The 14450-nt window shown below is 40.3% G+C and overlaps 1 protein-coding gene across 3 annotated transcripts in view; it reads right to left on the reverse strand.

Moving 5' to 3' along the window:
- The window catches only part of LOC127617672 (zinc finger SWIM domain-containing protein 8-like), a 54921-nt gene that overhangs the window by 36978 nt on the left and 3493 nt on the right, over window positions 1-14450 (reverse strand). For all 3 annotated transcript variants that reach the window (XR_007967373.1, XM_052089696.1, XM_052089697.1), the window contains exons 2-4: window positions 5084-5237; window positions 4610-4704; window positions 1405-1577 (exon numbers count right to left, since the gene is read on the reverse strand). Coding sequence is in view for 2 of the 3 variants with exons in the window: in XM_052089696.1 (XP_051945656.1) it covers window positions 1405-1577; window positions 4610-4704; window positions 5084-5237 (422 nt within the window). In the remaining variant the exon portion in view is untranslated. The remainder of the gene's footprint in view (window positions 1-1404; window positions 1578-4609; window positions 4705-5083; window positions 5238-14450) is intronic.

Genomic DNA, 14450 nt, shown 5'->3' on the forward strand with positions numbered 1-14450 from the left:
AGCCGGTTCTCGCTGCCTCCTTTCCTTTAATACCTTTACAGTCTGTTTGTTAGCAAGTTCACAGTAGTTAATTCGCGTCTTATTCATATTCTGGTAAAAAAAAAAAGCAGCACCAGTGCCATTCTAAATGCATATTATAAGTGAACCGAACTATTGAGCATCTACATTTGAGATGTTGTTTGCGAGTAGCGCTCATATATTGTGCACCGCTGGGAAGGCTAAAAATAGCTGCAAGTGTGTTTAAACATAGCAGCGCCATTCACTAAAGAGCTGGAGCTCTGCGTGCATTTAATAAATTTACTTATTAAACAAAGCCTTTTGTGATTCACAGAGCTATCGCACATCTTCAAGTGGCTTTGAATAAAATGCACGAGACGTATGAACTACTTTGTATTTTTATGGTTCTTTTATGTCATTTTTGGAGCTTGACAATAATAAACGACTAACACACAGTACCAGATTTGGATCGGGCTCGTCGGACCGATACACGATCCGTCTAAAAGCTTCAGTATTGGAGACGATATCAACCCAGGTAACGGATCGGTGCATCCTCATTTCAAAGTACACTTTTTTGACCACAAGCTCATATGGACATGTACAGCACATGTTTACTTCCGCTGCTTTGTGATACTCTTAGTACAATCAATTGCAGGTGCATGCGCAGATGACCAAACAAAAGTTTATCCAAAATAAGTTTGTTACAATTTCCCCTAGTGACAGCAAACAAAAGACAAAGCCCACATGCAAATGCAGACCCACAGCCTGGGATACTGGGTCTTTCTAACTGTGGCAGGCCTTCCTACAAGGGGGGGGTATCACAATAGTCCAGATCCTTCCCTCCACCCCCCTGACCCACAGGGAGGCTTAAAACCTAATCAAAAGCTTCTCAGTGCTCACACGCCCACGGTCACTCTGCACAGACAGACAAAACCTAGAGATGGATCATGCATGTGCTGTATGTGAAATCTACCCCACAGATATGTTCATCTGAAGCAGGCCATTGTGCATATTCAAATGCTGGTGCTTACATTGTTTTAAAATATACTAAATCATTGCCTGAAGTAGTTATCTGTAACAGTTGTGCAAATGGGTTTGCAGTGTTGTTTCAACAACAGACACATTAAAACTTTATTACAACAATATTAATAGTTTAATTTTCCTCTGATGTGATTCTCCCAATGTTTTATGAAATCGCACAAGTCTGATTTTTGCAAAGTCAGACTAACAGACTTAGAATATGCGATTGTAGTTCAGCTGTCCAGTATGTACAGGTGTTAACCAGACCACAATTGACACAATTGAATACATTTACTGAATGACTGCACTTCAAAGGAAATATGAAAAACCACAAAAAAGGAGAAAGATAAAAACTGGAAAACACTTCTCTCATCTAAAATCCCTTACATTGTGAATTCTGAAGAGGCAGAGGGCCACAACGTGGGCACACCATTTGGCTCCCGCTCCACACGTGCAGCTGCAGGAAGTGATGCGGCAGCGGTCAAACATTACGGCCACATTGTAAGCTCCTTTTGATTGGCCAGCCTGAGGTGACACTACTGTGGCGCTGAGGTGGAAACCTGTTTAAGAGAACCAAAGAAGCCTGTCAGTCGGTGTTAACACATTTAGTCACAAAACCAGTTCATAGTTCCTTTAAACTCTGAATAAAAAAAGCTTTCGGGGTTTCGAGAGTTAATAATGGTAAAATACCATTTAATAGAACTAACTTTTTGCTTCGTTTTTGGAGATATTGTTCTGCCAACATGTCCATTTTACCTGCCATGCCCTTTTAAAATAAACAAATCTATGTTTGCATGTTTAATCAAAGAAATAAAGAAATGGGAGCCTACAAAAATACAGCTTTCCCTGATACAAGGTGGTCTTTAAAATTTTGGGGGAATATTATCAATAAAAAAAACTGTTGTAAGATTGAATGATTTAATAGGTATAACACTGTACAGGCCATACAGGAAATGAAAGACATATGAGACAGAAGAGAGAGAGAGACAGAAGAGAGAGAGAGAGAGTGAGTGTGTGGGTGGAAAGTCGAGTGTGAGGGTTGGCCAAGAGTTTTTACCCACTGGACAGCGGCCAGCACTCCTCTGGCTAATACGAGCAGAGGTGGGGGCAGTGGGTGGTTTCAGCTTATAGCCGCTGCTCCAAATTCAACGGGCCAACTTTACTACACTGCCTCTTTTTCTTTCAGTCTACCTGTCTGTGCCAAAGGCCCCCCTCTACTCTTTTATTCCTGACCTACATTCTCCAGTCAGCCATCGCCACTAAAACAAAAGGTCTCAACAAATTTCATAATAAATTGTTAATAAAAACCTTTGTACTAAAACAGTGTCTTTCTTAAATGAATGAACAGCTGGCTGGGCCAACAAGCACATCATTAACGCAAATGTAACTGGTTTGTAATGAGTTATATGTAATGACAGAATTTATTGTTAAAGGAAAATCCAAAAATGAAAAATTATTTATTTACTCACCTCATGTCTTTATTAATACATATGACAGTCCTTCTTCCAGAATGGTAGCCTCGGTCACCATTTACTTTCATTGAATCTACAATTTTCAATACAATGAAAGTGAATGGTGATTGAGGCGAACATTCAGCTTCGCATCTTTTGTGTTCCACACATACGGCAACAACATGAGGGTGAGTGAATGAAGATAGAATTGTACGTTTTTTTCCTGAGTGAACTATCCCTTTAACGATGTTAAACCTGATGCTCCTTAGTGGTATAGTTAGAATTTAGCTCACATGTACAATGAACAATTAAGTTATTGAACGAGTCTACTCGACTATTATCCCTGGAGGAAATTCAGCAAAGTTTGTTTAAAAGATTAATAAGTCTGCAACAACAACCAGCAGGTTTTGGGCATGTCAGGTACAGGCTGATCCTTAGAGCTTAGCATTACATACTCATTATGAGGGTAAACAAAGTGCAAAGGCAACAGTTTAGGAAGCACTTCCTTTTTAGGTGCAGCTGTTCTGTGTAAAAGGCGTCCTGTCTCAGCTCTGGTTGAGTGGCGGAGAATGCTTGATTTGGCCATGAAGGACAGTTAGGAGATAATTTTAGTGGGTGGCCAATGATTGGCCAGGCCAGTTAGAACTCTTATAAGTTCTTAGTATTATAAGCATGACCACAATCTACTCTAAAGGTGAGCTATACCGCAACTGTAAACAACAAGCAGGGAGTAAAACTAAGTCCTAGTGTTGTCAAAATGAAACCAAAAAATGTGGAAGTTTGCTTCTGAGAAACAAAGTATTTGGATTTTAACCTTACAGAAATGTAGATCTGTTTGAACAGCATGTGATGATTTAGGGTGCTTTCACACTAGCACTTTTGGTGTGCACCCAGGGCCAAATTACATAACATTTCGGTTTGTTCGGATAATGTGAACGCTGTTTTCCGAATTCGGGTGCGAACTCGGGAACTGGACAAGAGTCCGCTTGAAAAGGTGGTCTAGCGTACGCTCATGTGAACTCAGGAACGGTTCACTGCTGATATGAATGCTACCGTACCAAATCGCAGAAGTGAACCGCTTGTGATGACATATGATTTGCGTCTTTGCAGGCTCGCAATAACAATTATTATGGTATAATGCATAATCTCATACCTGCTTGTGTCTAAATACACCGCCTTCAGACAGCAGCTCACATTCTTCACATCTCTTGCAACGCATCCACATAGTTACAGCGGAAACAGCTGCCGCTTGTGCCGCTTGTACTCCGATTGCGTTATGTACTCGATAACGCAATCGGACCACGGTTCGAACTAAAATAAAATTATGTGAACAGAGCTAGAGCAGGAAGCGGGAGGGGAAGGAAACAAACTCCGGTTCAGTCCAAGCAATCGAACCAAGTGTGAAAGCACCCTTAATGTATCATTACGCACTGCACCATATTGGTGATGACTAAAGTAGATTTTCAAAATGATACGAGGAAATCCATGTGCCAAATCTTAACTTGGCCAATCGAAGACAGACATATCAGTCTATCAATAATCATAACACAGCTCAAAATGATGTTGTAGCCTTCTAAAGAGTTGGCTGGACTAAAGGCAGTACAAACACTCTGTGAATGGGAATACAGGATGACTCCTGGGGGGGTGTGCATGTGTGCGGGCTGGGTCAGGCGTGGGCCAGCTACATCATGATGTGCCTCTGCTGTACAGCCCACCGCCTCAAACAATAGCATTCATTTACATAGTCTGTGCCGAAACACACACACACACACACACACACACACACACACACACACACACACAGCCTTATGTGCAATGCCTAAGATTCCTTCTCAAGCTATATGAAGACTTGGCATTGAACAAGTATCGAGTAAATCAGAGTTAAATACCAGCACTTTAGGGGTCAGATGAGTCTAAACATAAACATGATTTAACAGTGCTAACTTTTGTAGGTAAACTATTTAGTCTCTGCACAAAAACATGTGGGTGCAAACAAATTAAGGCTCAGCGCAGTTGAGCAAATTACCTCAATCAACTTTTATAACCGACTGGTCAAACGCAGCACTTATAACTGGATGATGTGTGTGTTTAGTAATGGCAAATGCTTTTGGTGGATGTGTGGGATGTCTTTGGTTTCTCACCTATCTGCAGAGGGTCTTTCACAGCTCTCACCCTATAGAGCTGCTCACCACGCTGAAACTCATCAGGACTACCATTAGCCAAACATGAATATAATCTGAAAATACAGGGAGGATAAAGAGATTAAACAGAGCAGACATTTAAGCATTCAACAGATCATCCTGTCAAGCTGTAAATCTTAAAAGTTACTCTGGTAATGCTGTGCTTTCAAAATGAAGCTTATAAAGTTAATCAATAAAATATCAAGTTTGAACAAATGAAATAAAACTTGATCCTAACTGAAATTGCCATGGTTACTTGTAACAAATAAAATAGGATTCTAGAGTTAGGAGATTTCTGTAATACACCCCTAGTTGTCCACTTCCACTCACTATGAAAATCTACATAAATATTTAAAAAAAAAAAAAGAATATAAAAAATTATATTAATTAATTTCATGCACACACAAAGCTGATATAAGGTTTGTAGAGTTTCACCTGATGTCCTCCTCATTTTCTGGGAAGCTCCAGTAGGCGATCCGTAATTGTAGCTGCTCAGGGACAGGAGGATAGACCTTTTCAACCACCTCAAATGGAATATGGAACGCCACCTGCTTGGCTGACAGCTCCACCAGGGGGATGACTTGTCCATCTATGAAAAGGTAAAATCGAGTATTTGTTTGTGCTTGATGCTCATGCAGCTGCAGGTGACCTACACTAAAAAACAACAGTGAAAAGTCAAACAAATTCAAATCTAGAGGTGGGTAAAAATAGTTTTTCCCCAGTTAATTGCGATCTCCATTTGAATGATCTCGATATCGATTCTTAAATCCTAAGATCGATCTTTCACTCAATGCACAACCATCTACTACAATGAGAGGAAATCACTAGCATCTGCAACCAAATATTGCACTATGCAACTAAAGTGAATATATTTGGTAACTGGCTGGTAAATGTTTACATTTCAATCAACAGTAATTGTGAAGTTTATTAGTGAACTGTTCAGCAGCTAGATCCATTCACAACGTGTTGAGAGTAAAAGTTGTTCCGTGAAATGTGTGTCCAAGATGAGAATCACGCAACCCATTTGTCATTGAATACTGAATCTGTAGTTAACATGCGCTCCTATACAGATGCTCTTGACAGAAATGCAGTTTTTTTTTGTTACAGTACCGGTTTTAGCACGTGTTCAATAAATCAATGTAAATACTTGTAAATAGTACAAATTATGCAATTTAATAATAAATATGTAACAAATTATGTATGAAATTATATCTGGGGTCCAGAGTGATTCTACCTGCACGTTTCCTCACTCTGGGAGACCTACGGGTCTTGGAGGGTGGACAGGAGAGCAACAATAATCCTTTCAACAGCCCTAACTGTCTGTTGTAATTTCCTTTTATTTAGCTGAACCAAACTAGACAATTATAGATGTACACAGGACATACTCAATGACGACCAAGTAGAACTGTGTCACCAGCTCCTGTGGCAGGCTGAACTTCCTCAGCTGGCGAAGGAAGTACAACCTCTGCTGAGCCTTCCTCACAATGGAATCTATGTGGATGTCCCACTTCAGGTCCTAACAAATGGTAGAGCCCAGTAACCTAAATGACTCAACTGCTGCCACAATGCTGTTCAGGATGGTGAGGGGGGGATTTCTACTGAAGTCCACTATCTTCTCCACTGATTTGAGCGTGTTAAGCTCAAGGTTGTTGTGACTGCACCAGACAGCCAGCTGATCAACCTGATGAGCTTGACTGTGGGTTCTTTTGGAGTGCAGTCATTTGTGTACAGGTAGAAGAGCAGTGGAGAGAGAATGTATCCCTGAGAAGCGCCAGTGCTAATAGAGAGGGTCCCGGATGCAAGTTTTGCCAGTCTCACTAGCTGCTGCCTATCTTTTAAAAAGCTGGTGATCCTTCAACAGATTGGGCTGGGCACAGAGAGTTGGGACGGTTTGGTTGAGAGAAGATCAGGAATGATGGTATTGAAGGCTGAACTGAAGTCCACAAATAGGATCCTTGCATAACTCCAAGGAGTGTTGAGGTGTTGCAGGATATAATGCAGTCCCATATTGACAGCATCATCCACAGAGCTGTTTCAGCTCTCTACATTGTGAGTAAATCACTCGCATATGAGAGTAAATTTCGCACTATTTGACTAATTTTGCCTAACGTTTCAATTGCCAGTGATAGAGTTGTGTCGTGTCGAAGCACCAAGGCCTTTTACTGAATAAATAGCAGTTAAGAGGCTGGATTCAGCCTCGTCTCTCCCTGCTTGCTGTCTCATGAGTGTGCAGAAAAATGCACTTGTGTTGTGTCTCATTCATCTGAACTCCGAGCATCTCAGGGAACCACACTGTGGACGTCACAAGAGCAGCTCTCTTGAGAGCATGTGAAGATGACGCTTCTCAAGATCTGATGTGTACGCAGTCTACATAATTAATTACATGATGTCCCGATTAATTAATCGCGATTAATCTCATTTATCTCATATTTAAAGATAACTATTTAGAATTATTAGGGCTGGGACAATGCGTCGACGTCATCGATGACGTCGACGCAAAAAATACCTCGACGCAAAATATGCGCGTCGATTCGTCGGACCCAAAACAAAGATGGCGGCGCCGGCAAGTAGTAGCAACATGAGTGGCTCCTCAGACTATCAGAAGTACAAGGCGGCATGCACTCGTTCCTCTAAAGTATGAGAATTCTTTCATTTAAAAGGAAACAATTCCGTGATATGTCGTCTTTGCAAAATGGAGATGGCCTTCCATTCTAGCACCACGGCAATGCACCAGCACCTTAAGAGGCGCCACCCGGTTGCAGCTGCAGATGACAGAGCACCGTAAGTTTTTTTTCAACTCCCCACTTTGCACTCGATGTTGGAGTAGGCTATAATACGTTGTCGACACCTACAGTTTTCGCTTATAGCTATTAATAATGCGCTTATAGCTATGAATGTCGTGAAAAATACATAGAGGACACTGACAACGTGCTGACAGACAGGACCAAGCAGGTAACATTTAATAAAGTCTCAACTTTCAAATTTGGACATTCAAAGAAAATTAAACCATAAATAGGCCTACTATTTTGTGGCTCTTTAATGTGTCGTGACAGATTGCCTCAGTTAAAGCTGCTCGTGAACAGATCATCTTTTCCTTGGTTAATTTATAGCATCAAATAGGCTAAACATGAATGTAGCCTACATCAGAAGGACTGTTGTTTTAACCGCGGAAAGATGTCAGTACAGTAGCCTACAAGCCATTATTCAAATTCAAATCCACCGACGTTAATCTTCTCTCTCCTGACTACTTTGTCGGACAAAAATGGCGTATTATGGTTGATTGATCAGATCGGCAGTCAATCAAACACCGGGTGTTGTTGCTCCATGTGTGTGATGTGATCAGCCAGCTGTTGCAATACTGTGTTCATGCATGCTTGTGGCGGGATGTAAACACTCACCAGAATAAACAAGGAAAACTCTCGTGGAGAGTAGGAAGGCTTACATTTGATGAAGAGCGCCTCTAAATTAGGACAACATCTTCAACTCTGTTGAATAGTTTGTCCATTTTGTTGGCAAGGGAGTGAACATTTGCCTTATGAATACTTAGCAGTGGAGTCCTAAAGCAGTGTTGATGAAGCTTCACAAGTGCGCCGGTTCGCTTCCCTCGTGAGCACATTTTTGATTGCTTGTAGAGCACCACTGCACCTCCAACTAAGATGTCTAATAAAACATCTGAATCAAACAACGGCAAAACATTATCAGGTGTTCCCTGCCAAATATTCAGCAGTTCATCCTTGGTGAAACCGATCAGGAAAGAGTGACAAAAAACATGACAAACAAACCAAAGTAACAAAAAAACTAGAGAGCTCCACACCGAAGCAGCCATCTACGGCGCCATATTTTCTATAACTGAAATAAACCCATATGAATCTATACTGAATCAAAACCGAATCGAAAGCTTTTGAACTGGAATCGAATTGAAAATCTGTATTAATACCCAGCCCTATTCAAAAGCCACAAATACAATTTTAAACTGAAATCATATTTAGGCTAGCGGCAAATCACTCAAAAGCCCAAAGTATACTTCGGTCAGACACGAAAGCTGAACGTCCGCATACAGGAAGTGTGATGCTAATTTCGTCATCAGCAGAGTATGCGAGCACTGTACACACAAACTGCATGTCTTTGAATGCTCAGAACGTGCATGTGTTTCTAATTATTTGCACGAATTTGTGTCCACAAGGAGGCAACACTCACAGTTGAGCCACTGCTGACACGAAGAAGTGCTAGAAGCAGATTTAATTGACGGTAAACAAAAGAAAATGAAGGTGGAAACATCAACAATGGATGTGCATGGTGTGTGTGTGTGTGTGTGTGAGAGAGGAGGACAAGAGATACCTGCATTTGTATAACTTGATTCTGAAGGACTATTAAGACAACATTATTAACTCTTAACTCCTGAAGAAAAAAGGTCAGGTGTTCCATAGCATTCATAATGCGCATGCGCCAACTGCCTGTGTACACCCGCATGGTCAAATGGAGTATACTTTGACAGGCTCATGTTCGACAGCACGTAGACACTGAATTTTCACGATAAAATCAAAGTAAACTTTGAGCTTAAGGCAGTAAGATTTGTAGGTATTAAATACAATGATTTTTGGACCAACCTGACAAAATAATTGCTATTCTGTAACATACATTTCCATGCCACTCTATGCATTACAATCCTTCATTCAACATGGCCTGAAAAGGAGAAATGAGGTTCAAGATCTCGGGGAACCTATTTTGTTAAAAACCAAACAGTTCATTTACATTTAAGGCTAAATAGAGAGAAAACAGGACCACTGCCAACAGGGACTAAACACTGTCCGCCTACTGAGGTGAGGGGGGTCCGGTATCCTGCAGGGTCCTAGATTCAAGAAACCAATTTCCTCCAGACAGTGATAAGAGCCAAGTAGCAAGTATGAAAAACAGACTAAAAGATACTCCTTAAGGAACAACTTCCAACTAGTCATGCCTAAAGCCTAGAGTGAATTCAGCCACAGGTTTCAGAGGCAACTTTCAATCATACAAGGGAAAGTCAGGAGATGAAAATAAATCATTAATGGATGATTGCTCTCAAGGGATGGGCTGACTGTGTCATGTGGGCACAATGCTCTCAATACTACAAATCCTTTCTTTTTTGGAGGAAAAAGAGAGAATTCATTATCAGATATATAACCAAATGTTATTTTCTCTAATGAGCCACAGGGCAATACTGACACATACCCATGTCATTAAATGTTACCAAGCTACATCTGAAATGAACACCAACAATCCACTGCACTCCGTCACCTTAGAGCTAGATCTCACATTACATTAACAGAGAGCGTGCACGGATACCCAACTACATGCTCTATCATACCACTTAAAAGGGATAGTTCATGCAAAAATGACAATTCTGTCATTTGTTCACTCTCTATGCTGTTCCAAACATGTATTTTTTACTTTCTTCCTTGGAACACAAAGTAGATTTTAGGCAGTGTATTAGTTTCTGTCACTCACTATTCACTTTCACTGCATCCTTTTTCCATGATGTAAACATATCAACTTACATAAAAGAACTAACAAAAGCTTGAAATAAATTTCTCAAATTAATAAAGTAATTAGTATGAAAATGTATTACATCTTTAGACACAGCTTTGTGGATTATTTAACATAGGGACCTATTACTTTTTCATTTTTTAGAGATTTCTTGATTTAGCACTACATAGCGCATTGTTATGATAACGGCATATTCACAAGATACGCATTTAGTGCGAAACTCAAGCCAAAAGCCCACCACAATTTCATTGTACTGTGTAACACTGCTTCTTGTACATATGACAACAAACTCTTAACTTAAAGGTGCAATATGTAACAATTTTCATGTAATATTCACCCTTTTTTGCCAATGTGTGAAAGGCTTGTAACGCAACTTAAAAATGAGCCCTTCCCTGACTTCCTAGTTTGCTTTTTAAAGCCTGTAGACTGATTTTCATGTGAAGGGAGCGGGTCCCCTTTGCCGGGAAAATCCAAATGTGACATTTATGTGCACTCCCAAGAGCCTTGCCTCAGTGCTTCTCTATCTATACGTTCACACCAGAAGCGGCGAGTGTGTCAAAATTCACTCTGGCTGCCCTGCCTTCGACGCTCAAGGACGCTTTGACGTAGTTGAAATAGGCGGCAACGTTTGTTCAGAATGCTTTGTTTTGTGAACTATATTTAAAGAGGCCGCAATTTAAACATCCAGACATGTCGACCATTTACTTTTTGCAGACCGATCACAAGTAGCGTATATCCTCATGAATGTGAAAATAAGAAATCAATCGATGGCAGAAAGTAATTAAAATTACAGTTGTTTGTTATCAAAATAAAATACATTTGTAATAATAACTGTGGTCTTGGTCATATATTACAGGGAAACCCGTCACGGCAATAATTCGTTTCTCCATTTTATCTTCAGAACGAATGTTTGGTGGGAACCAAAGTTTACACGGTTATGTTCTCTAGACTTCGCTAGAGCGGAGCACTTCTATATTCCAATAGGTTGCCGCCGAACCGCGTCACAGCTCATTACCATAATGTTGACTGCACTTGAACTTCCATCTGACGCCCACGCCGCCCAAGACTCGCCGCGCCGCTTCTCGCCGCCAAGAGATGCTGGCTGTCATTGAAAATGAATGACTTCCGGTCGATTTGACGCTCTCGCCGCCTCTGGTGTGAACGTACGGTTACGCTATTCAACAGCGACAACAAACTTCAACCCAAGGTAATGTTATCTTAGAGATGGAATCCAGTAAATGGTTAGCTCCCAGCACAACACCGACTCCTACACAAACTCAGATTATGCCAAAAAAAAAAAAAAAAGATAAAAATTGATATACTGAATCCAGTCTGGCTAAGCGGGAACATGATCGTGGTCAAGCGAAAACTAGATTGAACATCGGTAGGCCGTTTGATTCCTGGAGGAGATCAAAACCGACCCCGCATTGGCATTCTTCTTATTGGACAGGTAAGCTTACATAACTGCAAAGCATGTGAAATATAGTGCCATAAGGATTGATGTGTAATTTTAGCTAAACTACAACACATGAAATGAATGCTAGACAATGTTCAAGATAATGCAAAAATACCCATTAATTTGTGTTACTTTATACAGAAAATATATACATTCTATTATTTTAAAACAATAGCGCATCGATATATCAAAAAAGCAGTTGTGATGGAATCACATCAATACTGAATTGTCAACATATTTATAAATGTACAGTCTATTTTACAAACAGTCATTATCCACCAAATTTAGCAAACAGTTATTGATAAAGCTGGCTAGCCAGCTAACGCCGAAATAGGCTATCATATACAGGTGCTGGTCATATAATTAGAATATCATCAAAAAGTTGATTTATTTCAGTAATAAATCAGTCAAAAAGTGAAACTTGGATAATGTATACATTCATTCCACACAGACTTTCAAGTGTTCATTCCTTTTAATTGATGATTATAACTGACAACTAATGAAAAACCCCAAAATCAGTAATTTGAATATTGTGAAAAGGTTCAATATTGAAGACACTGGGTGCCACATTCTAATCAGCTAATTAACTCAAAACACCTGTAAAGGCCTTTAAATGGTCTCTCAGTCTAGTTCTGTAGGCTACACAATCATGGGGAAGACTGCTGACTTGACAGCTGTCCAAAAGACGACCATTGACACCTTGCACAAGGAGGGCAAGACACAAAAGGTCATTGCTAAAGAGGCTGGCTGTTCACAGAGCTCTGTGGCCAAGCACATTAATAGAGAGGCGAAGGGAAGGAAAAGATGTGGTAGAAAAAAAGTGTACAAGCAATAGGGATAACCGCATGCTGGAGAGGATTGTGAATCAAAACCCATTAAAAAATGTGGGGGAGATTCACAAAGAGTGGACTGCAGCTGGAGTCTGTGCTTCAAGAACCACCACGCACAGACGTATGCAAGACATGGGTTTCAGCTGTCGCATTCCTTGTGTCAAGCCACTCTTGAACAAGACACAGCGTCAGAAGCGTCTCAACTGGGCTAAAGACAAAAAGGACTGGAGTGGTCCAAAGTCATGTTCTCTGATGAAAGTAAATTTTGCATTTCCTTTGGAAATCAAGGTCCCAGAGTCTGGAGGAAGAGAGGAGAGGCACAGAATCCACGTTGCTTGAAGTCCAGTGTAAAGTTTCCACAGTCAGTGATGGTTTGGGGTGCCATGTCATCTGCTGGTGTTGGTCCACTGTGTTTTCTGAGGTCCAAGGTCAACGCAGCAGTCTACCAGGAAGTTTTAGAGCACTTCATGCTTCCTGCTGCTGACCAACTTTATGGAGATGCAGATTTCATTTTCCAACAGGACTCGGCACTGCACACAGTGCCAAAGCTACCAGCACCTGGTTTAAGGACCATGGTATCCCTGTTCTTAATTGGCCAGCAAACTCACCTCACCTTAACCCTATAGAAAATCTATGGGGTATTGTGAAGAGGAAGATGCGATACGCCAGACCCAAGAGCTGAAGGCCACTATCAGAGCAACCTGGGCTCTCATAGCACCCGACCGAGCAGTGCCACAGACTGATCGACTCCATGCCACGCCGCATTGCTGCAGTAATTCAGGCAAAAGGAGCCCCAACTAAGTATTGAGTGCTGTACATGCTCATACTTATCAGTTGGCCAACATTTCTAAAAATCCTTTTTTTGAATTGGTCTTAAGTAATATTAAAACGGAGATACTGAATTTGGGATTTTCATTAGTTGTCAGATTTAATCATCACAATTAAATGAAATAAACATTTGAAATATATCAATCTGTGTGTAATGAATGAATATAATATCCAAGTTTCACTTTTTGAATGGAATTACTGAAATAAATCAACTTTTTGATGATATTCTAATTATATGACCAGCACCTGTAAATGCAGTCAATGTTTCTCAAGAAGAAAAATGATAACTTCAAACTACAGTCGCGCATAGTCAGACCTATATCCACGCTTTTTTTTTTAGCCCTGTTCCAGCACTGGAGAGTCAAATATAATATATAGTCTCAAAGTTTGTGGTAAAACAACCATAACTGTGTAATTTTATTATGTTACCTCATCTGTCAGCATGACACTGGTGAATCACGTTCAGTCTCTTTGTATGTTACATCATTGTTTTGGTCCTTGCTCGCTTGCGTCCCAATGGAGTGTGCACACAAGCTCGAGCACGAGCAACAGGTGAACTGACTGCAGTTCACTTAATGGCCACGTGTCATTAATAACAAGGGTTTCTGAATCTTACATACTGCACCTTTAACGACTAGGTGTCTCAGCTAAATGTCCATTCGTCCCTGACTGAAGTTACAATTCCTAAATTCCTTCACCAACTTACACACAACAGTTTATTCTTGATGACATGTCAACAAACATTAAAAAGAAAGGGTTCATGCTCGAAAATAAACGCAAGTTATTAGAGATGTTTATCTCATATATATATCTATATATATATATATATAGATATATATATATACACACACACACACACACACACACACACACACACACACACAAACATATACATAAATATCTATGATGCATTTGAAAGTAGGTGATTATAAAAACGTTTCACCGGGGATCTGCACTTTCATCTTGTCTTGACATGCAGCTTAAAAAATCCTCACAATAATAAGACTGGATAATTTGAATAAACAAGGTTTTATACAACAACATTTTTCTAATATTCTCAAATAGTTGAAACCACACTTCACCATTATCAGACACCCACATAACCGACAGTCACTTTGAAAACAATGGTTTCAAAAAGAGGAGACCGTAAACTACCTTGGTGATG

The sequence above is a fragment of the Xyrauchen texanus genome, chromosome 24 (assembly GCF_025860055.1).
Source record: "Xyrauchen texanus isolate HMW12.3.18 chromosome 24, RBS_HiC_50CHRs, whole genome shotgun sequence".
Taxonomy (NCBI): Eukaryota; Metazoa; Chordata; class Actinopteri; order Cypriniformes; family Catostomidae; genus Xyrauchen; species Xyrauchen texanus.